Source organism: Phoxinus phoxinus (assembly GCF_949152265.1).
Source record: "Phoxinus phoxinus genome assembly, chromosome: 11".
Taxonomy (NCBI): Eukaryota; Metazoa; Chordata; class Actinopteri; order Cypriniformes; family Leuciscidae; genus Phoxinus; species Phoxinus phoxinus.
In genome coordinates this window covers 29,812,475-29,828,081 of record NC_136886.1, presented here as the reverse complement: position 1 = coordinate 29,828,081, position 15,607 = coordinate 29,812,475, and the positions used below count along the sequence as shown (strand labels likewise).

Genomic DNA, 15,607 nt, shown 5'->3' with positions numbered 1-15,607 from the left:
AAGCATAATCATTGTTTAACAGAAACACCATAAATCCAATCATCACATCATCGAAGCCGAAGGAGATTAATAAATTAATAACTCTATGTGGTTAATCAACATATATTGCAAGTAAGTAATTAAGAGAGTTTTAGGGTGTCTTTTTCCCCTAATAAAAGTCAAATGTGACCTGTTATGTCAGTGGAAATATGACGTGGAGAGCCACTTGACGTCATGCGGAAGTGAAGGTGGAGTGGCAAATCTTTCGCGAAATTCTTTGCTCGCTTTTGTCCCGGAAGGACAAGCCTTTTCATCGTGTCAGTTTTCGTCACCCTTCGTGCCAAAACAACTTCTTTCTAGACCAGGCTGTAAAATGGCTGGAACAGCTTTAAAAAGACTCATGGCCGAATACAAACGTAAGTCATTTATTGGCAATTACATTTAAAAGGCAGCACAATGCTAGTGCTTGTGAATTGTGGATTTGACACTGTTTTGGTAGCAACAGTTTGACAGCGGTTGTCCCCTCAAGCAGACACAGATACTTCCAGAACTTCGCTGACATATGATGACAGTATGAATTATTTATAGGATGTGTGTAAGGCAACATAAATCAACAGAAGTCGCACTGAACAAACTGAAACTGTATTCCGAAACTAATTTATTTAGTCTAGTGCTGTCACTGAAGTAAACTGTTATGATGATGATTTTTATTATTATATGTATTCACTGTTCAGCATATACATGCATACAGCTAATTGATCTCAACTTATTTCTTTCTTTCCAGAACTAACTCTCAACCCTCCAGAGGGGATTGTGGCAGGTATGAAATAGGGCAGTTTAGTAAACTGCTCCATTGACCCTGGTTTTACTGAGTAACTTATCTAATGATTTATCTATATAATAAGAATATTGATTGAGACTCATTTCACCCCAACAGGACCTGTAAATGAGGAGAATTTCTTTGAATGGGAGGCTTTGATTATGTAAGTATTATTTTGTTTAGTAAAAGGGTTTATTTTTTATTTGGTTCATTTGCTCAGTGTGGGTGAGAAAATGTGTTTCTTGAAATGTTAGTGACTGTTTCAATTCAAACAGATTTTCTCTGCCATGTCTAGTGTGACCCAGCAGAGAGGGCCAATAAGCCATACCTTGATTTTGCTCGTTCAGTACAGTAAATCTTTTATTATTCTTAATTATTAATCAATTTAATTTGCAGTGTACTGACGGAACACATCCAATAAATGTTAAAGAAAATAAAAATATACGATAAAAATAAATGTTTACATTTTTCTTAATTATTATGAATGCTCCCAAAACAATAGACCACAACTATAACGTTATCGCCACAGAGAATCGATATACCGATGGAATCTCTTTCACAATATTTTTTTTTTCCCAGCTGATGAATGCTAAAAACATTGACAACCAATCAGAATCCATCCTGAGCTCAAGCATTTAACGCAGCAGATGACATAACTGCAGTGCATGCTTATAGTGAACTGACAAAAATGTCCTATTATTAAGAAAAGTAATAGCACACCTGTCCTCAGCAGCTGAAAAATTGAGGTGTCGTTTATGTCTGTTTGTAGATTAAACATGAGACAAGTTACTCGCAGAATCATAATACATGGAACAAATATTAGATTTATAGAAATAAACTCTCAACCAGAACGAGTGGTTTCAGAGCTTCTGGAGTTTTCTCTTTGTGTTTTTAATCCGCTTCAGGTTGCATTCACCTCAAAAATGTAAAATGACACTGAAATAATTTTATCGCTACAAGTCACAATAGCTATGTTTCCAACCAAACTTTTGAATGTATAAAGCAATCACTTATTGTGTGTATTGTCACTTCCTGCGAAACTGGCGCAAGATATCTGTAAGAAAAATGAAAGTTGCTGCAATCGTGGAAACCACTATGGCTCACCGTGCGCAGACGGAATGCAATAAATGGCGTCTTGAGTTCGGAGGTGGATACCTGGTGTTTGGGAACTCAAAATCGTGTTAGACTGTTATGGGAGGTCATTATACCCAACATTTTTTGATAGCAGGCTCAGGCATTTCTCAGTATGGTCAAACCAACATTTTAGATGCTGTGCAATTTGATTGGTCCACTGGTTAGTCCAGTTATCCAATCACATCCTCTGTTGAGGCAAAGGTATTGAGTTTTCTTGTTGGGCATCAAGGGATTAATTTGGTAAATGTGATTTTAGGCGCACTTCTTCTTCTTATCAGATAAAAAAATGTATCCGCCTCAATACGTTTTTATATCTTTAGAATTTATGTGCATCTTGGTGTTTCCATCCAGCGTTTTTTTTAACACAATATCCCAAAATTCACATAAAAATATGTTAATGGGAAAATGACTACTTACCTGCAAAGAAACAAAACCTATATTTTATGCCATACCTATTGTCAGTCTAAAATTGAATAGAACATCCTTTTTTAATTGGATACGGACATTTGTTTGGGGGGGGGGGGGGGGGGGGCATTAAGTGATGATAACTGATTTTGATTTTGGATAAGACCAAACAATGTGTCCTCTGGTAAACCAAACTGGTGGTTAGATCAGTGGTTTTGACTGATAAGTTTTTAAGTGAAACTAATTGCCAAGCATAATAAGGAACAGTGTCCCTAGCAACTCCCTGACAGCTGTTCCACCGATACGGAACTGTGTTCGTTTGATGCGCTCCTCATCATGATTACCGATCAATATCTGCCCACAGAAACAGGATTTGATAGACAGCTGGATAAGTAAACAGAAAGAGATTTGCATGTTAAATGGGCCTTTGAGAATGATTCCATGAAGTTCTGCCAATGCTGTCAGTAGATCATTCAGATTTATGAAGTTGTGTAATTTTATGATTGTGCAGTTTTTTTTAATAGGTTTATTTTTTTACGTTTAGTACCGGTATATGTATTTTATGTGGAAGATTGTAAATGTTTTCACTTGCCTCATATTTTTAAAGGGCACCTATTATGACATTTAAAATGTTCCTAATGTTGTTGTGGGAGTCCCCAACAACAGTTTTACATGCATGCAATGACAAAAAACACTTTTGTTTTCGTATAATATGCATTTATTTTTACCTGATTTGCTCACCGACTCCCAAATGAATCGTTCAACGACTCGTTTTCCAAACCCCTCCTCTGTGCGACGCTAATCTGCGTTGATTGGTCAGATGACCCAGCAGTGTTTACAGAGATAATACTTATTTTTAACACTGAGTACAATGATGCTTTTATCAATTAAATTGTATTATAATAATGATTATAGTCCACTGCTTTGTAGTTTGTAGTAAAAAACGAAAAATAAGATAAAGAATTGAATGTTATGTTAGCGAGCATAGCCCAGAGTTCATATTGTAAAAGCACAATCAGTCTTTGTTTGCATTAGCCCGATGCATAAACATAACGTTTTTACAAAAAAAAAATGCAGTTACGTTACTACGAGGTATTACTCTATTCTTTAGACAACTCCGAAAACAACGACAAACACTTCACATATCTCAATACAATTGTCATTGAAGACCTAGAAGCTAAACGGTGCTTACACAACAAACAAAATAATTATTAAGCATGCTACATAAAACATAAAAGCAAAAATTATTAATAACACTTACAGGTTGTGATACGGAGGAGGAAGCTGATGCAAATACACTTGGAACTGAACCTTCCTTCAATATCAGCGGCTCGCGAATCCAAGTTTGATTGCATTTAAAAAGCAATCGTCTTCAAAATGACGCGAACAAAGCACAAGACTCGGACTATACTTCTGTGGTATAGTTGTATATATGAATTGTAGCCACTTAGTCTTCAAATGCTCCTCCTTGGGCAGATGAAAAAAGTTTGCTTTTGAGCCGCACTTCAGAACGCAGCGTCTCGTCGCCCTGATGTTTCCCTGCCGGCCTTGGAGCGCAATAAGTGGGCGTATCGTATTCAAATAACTTGACAAGTTGACGTCATCTAGTCAGAGAAAAAGCTTCGGTCTTCTAACGATTCATAAAAATGACTCAGTGTCGACTCTTACTTTTGAAAGACAATAACTTTATATACGGTGCACTTTCATATTTCAAACTTTGCAGGATGTTTTTGTTCAGATCTATGTTACACACTACATGAAAGGTACATTTCAAAATTCCATAATAGGTGCCCTTTAAGTGATTCTCGCAAATAAACATTTGGAATATTGTTAGTCCTCAACCAAAAGATGTCGTTAGACTGGATTTTTCATTTGCGTTTACTTTTTTTTCTAAAAGAGACGACTTCTGCGCACCATGTAGGTTCATCTAATTCCTGATGTTAATGATTTTATGATATTCTGAAGAATGAATTTTGGAGTGAATCATTCTGAAAAGATGCCTGTGTAAATATGCTTTAAAATTTCTAATAAAACTACTGAATGCTTGGGATTTGCGGGCAATACAGTAATAGCTTATCCAGACATTATAGCCGCTGCTCAGGGGGGTCGAGGGGTCACTACTGGAATGCTTCAGTTCATTGTTTCTTTATTAGCTCTGTTGCAACACTGAGCTTTAAGACAAAGCATTAAATTATAAAAATGAATGAATGGCGGTCCTGCTTGTCTGGATATATTGCAGCACTTTCTAAAATCTTTTCTTGTTTTCTTATTTTAGGGGACCAGAGGACACATGTTTTGAGGGCGGTGTGTTCCCTGCCATCCTTAGTTTCCCCTCAGACTACCCCCTCAGCCCCCCCAAGATGAGGTTCACCTGTGACATGTTCCACCCAAACAGTGAGTGGTCTTTATTCGGGACTACACGTTCAGCATTCAGACAGTGTATGTGGGGTTTGGTGACTCAAATATTCATGGATGTCAGATTTCTTCAATTCAGTTGTTTTATGTTACAGTTATTTATAACAAAATACTCACATTAGAAATGATTTTAAGGATTGTTATATAATTAATCATTTAAAGTAATTGGCTAATATACAATTTTCACAACATAATATTTTCATTAACCTTGATTTAAATCTGGAGCGTGTTTCACATCTAACATGTATTAAATCTTGATCTTTGCCTTGATCTTTTGGTATATAAGAGGTCTTTGTACCATTAAAACGTCCTGCAAGTTTCATAGCTTAAGACGTCCTCCCCATTATAAACGAATCATTTATTTAATCAAGCTCTAAATACAGCTCGTTCTGGATCCATGGTAAGAAGTGACGTCACGGTACGAAGTGACGTACCAGCGTTTGCATATGACCGCCTCCCGCACAAGACAACTACGCTTTCAGCGCAAGACAACTACGCTCATTTCGTATCATCGTCGCGCCCGCGCGCCGCGCGCCTCACAAGTGTTCAGTCGACGGACAGCGAGTGGGTCTGTGTACAGGGAAGTTACGATGCCGCAGATGTGCTGTTCCTGGCTGTGGACAAACAACATCTTTGAATACGCTGCGAAAGATCCAGTCGTCAGGGAAAAATGGATGCACTTTATTTTTTGCGGACGTCTCAGTCACGGCAGTGTTAGTTTAAGCGTGTGTTCTATACATTTGAAGGATGACTGTTTTGAGCTTTGCCAGAAAACTGTTGCTCAAAGATAAGTCCGTGCCGACTATTCTGGGCTGAACATCGACGACGCAAACTGTAAGTAATGTAGCAGCTATTTAAAACTTTAAACTACTTTTTAAATACGCTGAAAGATCCAGTCGTCAGGGAAAAATGGATGCACTTTATTTTTTGCGGACGTCCCAGTCACGGCAGTGTTCTATAACTGTTACATTTAAGGATGACTGTTTTGAGGAAAAAATCCCAATATGATGCTGGCTTTGCCAGAAAACTGTTGCTCAAAGATAAGTCCGTGCCGAATATTCTGGGCTCAACAACGACGACGCAAACTTACTTTTTATCATGGCTAATATAAACACATTTGTATAAGAGAATCTTGCAAATATGTCGCCTTTCTAGTAGGCCTACATGTGATAGAAAATTAAAAATGTTGCCTTTATCAATGCTGCATCTTCTAAGATGGCCTGTCTGTGCATGCATTTTTGTCCGTGGTACACCCTATCATTTCATTGAAATTAGTTAAATAATGTTAAACTGTTAGCAAATTAAGCTATAGGATAATTATGCAACAATAATCCGTTTTCAAGTGTCTCGGGTAATTTTTTTTTTATTAATTCAAAATAGTTTCACTTTCCATGTGGACACGGGCGGATCCAGTCTTCGTTGTTGTGGTGATGGTTCATTTTCCTCTGATTCCGGCTCAAACATAATAAGGTTTTATCATTGCAAGAGCCATCGCTTCGCATGCATCTCCCGCTATTAAACAGTTGCGCCGAATCCGCAAATGTTCTGGCTGGGGGCGTTAATAATTGATGCATAGTCACTGACGTTAGCCAATCATAACAGTGGGCGTTAACACTGAACTCTTAAAGGGGAAACACCCCAAAAACAGACTGTTTGAATCAGAGGATGAGAAACAGGGTGGGAAAAGGTCATAAATCACTACATTTTAAAAGTTTTTTGTAAAAAAAACTATAGTAATACTATTATTGCACCTAAGGGAACATAGTAATAAAATAAAAAAAACCATGTCATGACCCCTTTAAAAACACACAGGTCCACTATATTTTCACATTGAATTCAAATAATTTCAAACCGCTATAAGTTATTATAAAAATCAAATAACGTGACACAGAAAAGGAAATTACAGAATTTTGAATGCACATTGAACTCAAACGTTTATTTTCAGTTTTTCATCAAAATAAAGTCTTGAATCTTTAAACTTAAATTATGGAAATTATTTAAAAAATGTATTATACATTATATATACTACCATTCAAAAGCTTGAGGTCAGTACGATTTTATTTTAAGAAAATAATAATCATTTCATTCAGCACGGATACATTAAATTGATCAAAAGTGACAGTAAAGACATTCTTACAATGTTACAAAAGATTTCTATTTCAAATAAATGCGTTTTATTTTATTTTATTTTCTATTCATTAAAGAGTCAGGGTTTCTACAAAGACATTAAGCATCACAACTGCTTTTTTTTTTAAAGGGACAGGCTAGTTCACCAAAAAAAAAAAAAAAAATCATTTACTCACCCTTATGGTGTTCCAAACCTTTGAGTCTCTTTCTTCTATTGAACAACAAAGAAATTATTTCAAAGAATGTTGGTAAGCAGACGGTTGACGGCATCCATTGACTTCCATAGTATTTTTGTTCCTTGAATGGAAGTCAATGGGTGCTGTCAACTGTCTGGTTGCCAACATTCTTTAAAATGTCTTCTTTTTTGTTCAATAGAAGGAAGAAACTCATACAGGTTTGCAACAACTTGAGGGTGATTTAAGTGATTAATTTGTTCAAAATTTCAAAACGATCCATTTTAGGATTTACAGTGTTGGGGAGCCTCCAGGAGCAGGTCTGAGAAACACGTAATGCAGTTACAGTCCACAGACGTAGAAGAGTGTAGACTGTCCTAAAGTTTTTTTATGGTTAGGGCTAGGGCTGGAACGATGCGTGTAAATGAGTTGATTTGCGTCGATTCGTCTTGCTGGTTATGTTCCCCAATTATGGTGGATCCCGGGCATACTGGAAATCAGCTGTTATTACAAAAATATCAAGCCCGATCTAAAGTATGGACATTTTTTTAAACAGAGATTGAATAAAATGGTGCTCTGCACGCTCTGTGGAACTAAAATGGCCTTCCACAGGAGCACAACTTCAATGCAGGAGCATCTGAAAAGAAAACATCCTGGGGCTCTTCTACTTCAAAATGAAGAGACTGCAGCGCAAGTATTTTGACTGTAATAGTGAATTTTTACACAGCACTAGAATATGGTTGTCAGTCCCATATTTTGCGTTTAATACGGCTGCGTTCATACAGAACTCTGTTTTTTGACAAGCTGCCGGCCGTGGGTGCGAGGCTGGGAGACGCGCGGCTCAAACAAACTCTCTGCAGCCGCTTACAAAGAATTAAACGCTGTTGTTGGTTATTTAAAATGTCTAATGGATGAACTCTCACCTCGATTGGACTCATTTATTTAAAAGTTCACGGTCTTATGGACACCGCCATGTTTGATACTGTCACTATTACAGCGTTAGTTAGTTTGTTAGAATGTGGTTGTGACTTCAGCTGTTTGATCAATCAGCCGAATTAACATATTCAAGCAGCAAACATACTTTAATCTCCTGAATGAACTAAACATTTCAGAATTGGCACTTTGATGTAAATCCCCAAAAGTGTCTGTGAACGCAGCCATCGTAAACACCTTTCCTAATTAGGCCTCCACTGCATAAACCGTATCTTTTGTGATGATTAATATCATTAGGTAAAAGTTCATACATAGATTAGTATAATGTTATTATATATCGCAAAATTATTGGTTATTATTTATTGGTAAATTAACCAAAAGATTCATTAATTATTCAGAAAATAATCGATAGAGTTGATTAATCGATTGAAAAAATGAGGGCGTTTCCTGCTGGTGGATGTGTGGACAGGGAAGTGGGCCCAGATAAAGGTCTTCCTGCAGGCCACAGATAGCAGCGGACCAGCCTGCTGTCCTCTGATGGTGCCGGGGCTCTGGAGGCGGTTATCAGAGCTGGACGGCTCAGATTCTGATCACTGTCCTCATCTGTGGAGAGAAAGAGGAGATAACATCAGCTGTGCTGTTGAGTGGCTGATACCGTGCAGTGCGGGGGTGGCTTCATTCAGGCCTGATCCAGGGTTCAAAATCTCATCTTTATTTGTGTGCTAGACAATTTTAGCAGAAATCGATGTTCTTTTGATCCTTTGAGGGCCCTGACATCTGTTCGAAAATGCCATTTCAACTCTTTATGGCCTTTTTATAATGAATTGGGAGAATTGTTCATTCTGTGGGATGAAATGCAGTGAACTGATCCAGCACTTAGAGTCAGTTTGTTTCAGCTGCAGCGTAAAAGAGTCACAGACAAAAATGCAGATATAATCAAGACGAAAGTTTATTCAAATGTATTCAGTCAACCGGCAATGAAGAGAGTAAAGATGTCTAGAGGACAAAGGGCAACAGAAAACTCATAACAGAACTTCATAACTTGGTTGTGGTGTGTTTTTTGTAGTCTATCCAGATGGACGTGTGTGTATCTCAATCCTGCATGCACCCGGTGATGACCCCATGGGCTATGAGAGCAGTGCTGAGAGGTGGAGTCCCGTGCAGAGCGTGGAGAAGATCCTGCTGTCTGTGGTCAGCATGCTTGCCGGTCAGTCACCATTCACTTAATGATGAAGAAACTTTTTCACAATTGAGTTGTCTTGATCCTTCTTGGCTTAAAGTGGTTCCTGAGAGATCAAGGATATATCTCAATGATGGTGAGATAAGATATAAACGCTGCAAGTTTGAAAGGTTATGTTGTATTATATGTACTGTGCATATATATACTGTATATATACTTTTTTTTTTTCCACTCGATGACGCACAGTTAGAATCCTGCATCAATGTAAATAATGGATTTTTAATGTTGTAATACCTTTTATAATTTACATCTCATCAGTACCTATCCTTAATGAATTGTAAATGGTCTATTTGCTCCTACAGAGCCCAATGATGAGAGCGGAGCAAACGTGGACGCCTCTAAGATGTGGCGTGAGGACAGAGAGCAGTTCAATCGACTAGCTAAGCAGATTGTGCGCAAATCTCTGGGTCTCTGACTCTCCTGTGTACAGACACACTCTCACACTCCAGGACAGTGAGGATTGACGTTTGTGAGGATGCAAACTCCCAGCGGAAGAGTGAGTCTTGTAGTGTGCTACCCCCCTACCTCCACCAGTGTGAGCACTTTATTCCCATCCAGGCTTTCATACTCTCGTCCCAGTCTTCCCCTCTCCTGTGATTGGGTGGATGCGTGGACAAATGGCTTTTGTTGAATAAGGCAAAATGTCATGCGTTCACCGGACAGTGTTTAATTGAGAGTCAAGCATCAGTCTCCGAAACGTTTTTCACAGCCATTTTGGGCTGCCGGTTTGTCTGTCACGCCTGTTACATGTCTATAGATCCATGAGATAACACGTGGAATGCAGCTTTGGTTTGATGATAGTATGCTGATGCATGCTTTTATGCCTCCTAATAAAACGCATTGTGAGGAAATCATACGACGCAGTGACTATCACATCCACTTATTTGTTTATGAACAGATTGTATTACTGATCTTTTAGGAATGTGGGAAAAGATCATGTCTATTGATGGAGATTTAATAAATGTTTTAATCACAAACATTTGATTACATTTAATGTTGAAATTTGGTAATGCACCGATAAGTCAGTGTTTTGTCAAATGTCACTTTTTGCATTTATTGATGTTTTTAGATTCTGCATCAGCAAGCTGGACTTGTCCAGCCTTCAGCAGAAAGACAGACCAAAATAATTGATTTACACCATCATCACTTCAATTAAGAAATGTTTCATTTCTTTATTTGGTATTTTGCCTTTCATCTGTTCTCAAGGATTGTATAGCCAAATAAAATCATTAAGTGTTTGTGATTTATGAACGTCTACTGTTATTTTATTATGTGTATAAAATCCAAAATGGTTTCTGCACACTTCTGATGTTTCTCCAGCGCTGATGGGGAAAAAACTGCACAAGGGAAATTTGTCAAATATGTAGGGAAACATTTTCAGCTTAATTCATGTCATGTAACAGTAGGATAGAGTGGGGTAAGCTTCCAATTTACTTCCAATTTAGTGAAAATGCTTTAGTAATTTAGTTACAGCTTAAGTTCAGTTTAAGAAAACTCCCTACAAAATTTCCTACATGCACTTTTTCCTGTTGTCTTCTCTCTAAATTATAGGCAGCTGTATACAAACGACTCCTTTTTACACTACCATTCAAAAGTTTTAATGTTTTTGTGTTTAATGTTTATTACTGTGATGGAAAATCTGAATTAGCGTCATTACCGTCACGTGATCCTTTAGAAGTTATTCTAATATGCTGATTTGCAGCTTAAGGAACATTTCTTAATATTATTCATGTTAAAAACAAATGTTCTCCATAGTTTTGATATTTTATACACATATTTTCAGGATTCTTTAATTAATAGAAACTTTTAAAAAGTTGTTGAAATATATTATAAATGTCTTCAGTCACTTTGAAACAATTTAATGGATTCTTACTGAATAGAAGTAATCACTTCTTTACGAAAAAAAAAAAAAAAAACGTACTGACCCCACACTGTGCTTGTGGTGATGTAACAACTTTCCATTGAGCTAGAGGTGGATATCAAACCTGTTTGGTTTGGCAGGGCTCAATCAGGATTAGCAGAATCTGACCACATCAGAGGCTGGATTAACTTGTGTTATTTTTAATGGCATATCAGCTGATGTGTCTCATTATTGGACAGTTGCTTCCGTGTGTATCTGCTTCACCATCTGCATACTAGACCGCAGGTTGCCTTTCACTGGCAGGCCAGAAGCTGTTCTTCTGTACACCTATTGCCTCCCACACATTACTGTAATTGAATGTCAAATATGATGACTGCTGACAAAACAGCGATGCCTCTGATCACCTCCCGCTGGTGGATTCACACAGTCTTTCTCTCTTCATGAACAATAATACCAAACATAATGGAAAAAAAAATATTATATATATATATATATATATATATATATATATATATATATATATACTGAATAATGTCAAATGTTTGAAATGAAGGGTTTTAATGTTTTTGGAAAGAAGTTCAAAAGATCAAAAATAAATGAAAAACAATATTGTGAAATGTTATTACAAATTAAACTAACTTGTTTTCTATTTGAATATTAATAGTTTTGATTTATAAATTTCAAGAGAACAGCATTTATTTAAAATAGAAACCTTTTGTAACATTGTAAATGTACAGGTGAAACAGGTGAATATCGGCAAAAGTTCATTTATTTCAGTAATTCAACTTAAAAGGTTAAAACATATTATATAGACTCATTACATGCAAAGTGAGATATTTCAACCCTTTATTTGTTATAATTTTGATGATTATGGCTTACAGCTATGAAAACCCTTTCACAATATTCTAATTTTGAATTTGGGGTTTTCATAAGATGTCAAAAAAAAAAAAAACTATACGACATTGATAATAAGAAATGTTCCTTGCATTTCTATTTGCATTTATTATTATTTTTTTTATAATTAATAAGCATTTATTTTGCTACTGTATCTGTGCACAGTTATATATATTATTTATTCCTTTTCACCCCCTCTGCTGTCCACAATCCTATAGACTTGTAATGAAACTCGTTCAACATCTATCAAATTCATAAGAGCAAGACTGCGTCCATCTCTTCTGGAATCTCATCAACAGGAGCAGAAACCCTGCAGTTAGGTGATGAGTTCCCGTGTCGAAACATGTCTGATACTTCACACACATGCTGATTCAAAGCACAGCTCAGCCCCAGGGTCAAACGGAAGACCACAACATCTTTCAAAGAAGAACTAACATGACACACACCTCTCTCTATCACTCCCTTCTCTTTCCATCATGTGTTACACCACTCCTGAACAATTTGATCTGAAACCGGTTCACTAAAGTCCAGTTTGTTGTTCACCCATCCCTGAGACTGACGTCAAGCTTGGGTCATTACCCAACAGTGCTTTGGTCATTTGATTCCGTATATGGTTCACAAGATGTTTTGTGAAGTTTTACTGTATATACACTTCAAAATAACTCACCTATCTTTATTAATACTTCATTCCAGGGCTGAAACTATGTCTCAAACATTGGGTGGGATGTTTTTGGGTTTAAAAATACCCCAATGGTAATTGTCTTTTTATTTAAAGTACACAGTTTTCACAAATTCATGTTTTTGTAGTTTACACAGAGATGGAAAAGGTATTGTTTTCAAAAACTTGCGCTTTAAAACCTGTTTTCAGAAGCTTGCATTTTCAGGCCCCCAAAATACTGTTGTGTACATGAACGTTCAAAATGCATACAAAGGTTTTAATTTTTTGTTGAAAACGGTGTCATGTAAACAGCCCGTTTTTCATATGCCTATGTTGAAATTGCAAAACGTAAAAATACTTTTTGTCTCTTCACATTCAGTTATGAATTACATAAATCACATAAATAAGAGCCTAAATTCAAAATGGGGAAATTTGACAAAAAACAAGTCAAGTAGTTTGTCATTTGACTATACTTCCATCATATTTTGGACCCTTTCACCATTAAAATTGAAGCGCCGCTCTGAAGTTTTTGTGCATGGTTTCTGAGAATGGTAAAATGCCTTTTTCATTTTTTTTGTTGGCCATCTCAATATTTTAAAAATGTCAAAACATAAAGTTCAAAATTTTACTTTTAAAACTTCTTGTCCAATATCCAATATTGGGTGTGACAAGCCATCAAAAATGTAAAAATGTATAGTTAAAAACTTTTGTCAAATATTGTCAAATATCAATTATTGGGTGGGACAATTTGGCCATTAATAATGTCAAGTTAAAAATATAACTTTTAAATCTATAAAACAAATATTTGGGGTGGGGGTGAACCTGTAGTGGTCAAAGCTCTTTTTTCCACTTTTTTAAATGATAAAGTCATCAAAACTATGAAGCAACACAAGTTGAAGTAAACCCAAAGCACCATTTTATGACAAAGGGCTGTCTTGGAAGTCGGTTATAGACCGCTTTCCTCTAATGGGATTAAAATTTCATTATCTCCTATAAATATGCAGGTTAGGAAAGCAGGATTCTGTCAAGAGTTCATGAACTAGTAGCACAGCTCTTTAATATCCACTATTACACATGAACTGTTTGTCAGAGGCCGTTGTTCTACTTCCAAAGAATTTCAATTGCTGTGATCCTCCTCTTTTAACATCTCTAATGTTGCTTCTTTTCTGCTGGCTTTGATGTGAAAAAGATTTTAAGCGACAAAGGTGAATTGGGGTCAGGTGAACTGCATGCTGGTCTTTAGCCTCATGTTGTTTTGATTAGCTCACAAACTATTAGCAAACCTGATATTCTAGTGAGTGATCATGGATGTTTTGTTCTCAGTGGTCTGTTGTGCTTTGTTATAGATTGCTAAGGCAAGCATTGCCATATTCGCTCATATTTACCAGTAAGGATTAATAAACCCCTGAGAAGGAAAGGCTATTAGCGTTTACTGCACATCTTATCATATGCTACTGTTGCTAAAAGATGAATGTAGTCGTGTGTAGGGTAAAATGTGTGTGCTAAAGAACTCTAGAAGTTACTGTAACCTAATACCTGACTCACTAATTAGTCAAACCCAAACCATTTAGCCATTAATGGGTTGTACATCCCAAAAAGTACCAGAAGAGGGAGAGACCGAGAGTGAGAGAGAAAAAAATCATCCAAAACAAAAATGTCTGGGAAAACTACACTGGGGTGTAACAGCCACGGACAGGAGTGATTCCTCGAATCATGCAGCTTGTTGAGGAGAGGTGTGGGATATTTTTAAGCAGTCTGGACTTGCTTCACAGTGGATGATAAAACTAATCCAAATATTATGAGGTATGTTCAAGTCGTGTCAGAAATAACATATTTATGTGTTGAATGCACATGGATGCCATCACAATATCAAAATTATGAGTGGGAAACTAAGTATAGTAAAATAAAACCTTACTCTACTTCTGTAAAATGATGAATAAAGATCAGTAAAATGATGAATGTGCATCAGGTGTGTTTTTGCTTTTTTAGGTTGTTGCAATTTATGTGGGTTCTGTAAACTGGACCGTTATACATGCTATTATAATTGTACAATATTATCATATTTTTTACATGCACGTTAGTAAAACTTTGTAAATGGATTTTTTTTTTGTAGGCCTATGTTTTTTTTACATACTGCCATTTTTAATTACTGGTGCCCCCAACTTGGAAATTCGGGACTCAAAGAAAATCCAGAGTTTCCCAACTTGTTATTACAGTGTTGTGGTGGAGTTCACGTTTGTTCAAAACATGACTTGAACGCACCATCATTTTGGAACTCAGTCTTCTGTTGTGAGCGTACGGGTCGAGCATTCGCTCATTCTCCTTGCTCTCTGGTCGTTTGAGCATGTGTTTCAAGTTCGCTTGGGCCGCACGCTCTTCTGTCTGTGTGTGTGTTCATGTTTATGGGTTGTGATTGTTCACTAGCCATATGCTCTTGTTTTTGTCATGTTTGGTGTGAGCACATGGCTTGTCATGTTTGTTTCTGTGCCATGGGCATCTATTGTCTTGCCCTGCCCTTCTTGTTACCTAATTTTTGGTTTATTTGCTCCACCTGCTCTCCATTGTTACCCTCCTGATTTCCTTCCCTGTGTTTTCAGTCCTGTGCCAGTTCATTGTGCTATTTACCGTTCGTGTCCTGCTCTGCCTGATGCTGTTTACCTTGTCCAGTCTTTATTCACCTGTTTTCCCCCACAGGGTAGTTTTTGTTTGTTTTTGTTTTGTTTTATCATGAAATAAAAGCCCATTTTCTCTTTGAAAATGTCCTCACCTCATCCCTTCACTCCAAACCTGAAACTTTTTTTTCCTATTTAAAACTTTTTCTATTTAAGCCATAAATCTGATAAAAAGGTTTTAGGTTTTCACTTATAAATTGTTGCCAGTTAATTCAAAATATGTTCTCTTAAAGACCCCCCTGTGGTGAAAATCAAGTTTTTAACATTGTTTATATGTAAATGTGGTGTTTTTTAAA

At 36.8% G+C, this 15,607-nt stretch overlaps 1 protein-coding gene across 1 annotated transcript; it reads left to right on the top strand.

Moving 5' to 3' along the window:
• Positions 1-71: 71 nt before the first annotated feature.
• On the top strand, positions 72-10,473 carry ube2g2 (ubiquitin-conjugating enzyme E2G 2). The gene is made up of 6 exons (XM_079627770.1): positions 72-395; positions 764-799; positions 917-962; positions 4,614-4,732; positions 9,053-9,193; positions 9,529-10,473. Exons 1-6 carry the CDS (start codon positions 353-355, stop codon positions 9,639-9,641), a joined length of 498 nt encoding a protein of 165 aa, XP_079483896.1. The 5' UTR covers positions 72-352; the 3' UTR covers positions 9,642-10,473.
• Positions 10,474-15,607: the final 5,134 nt, after the last annotated feature.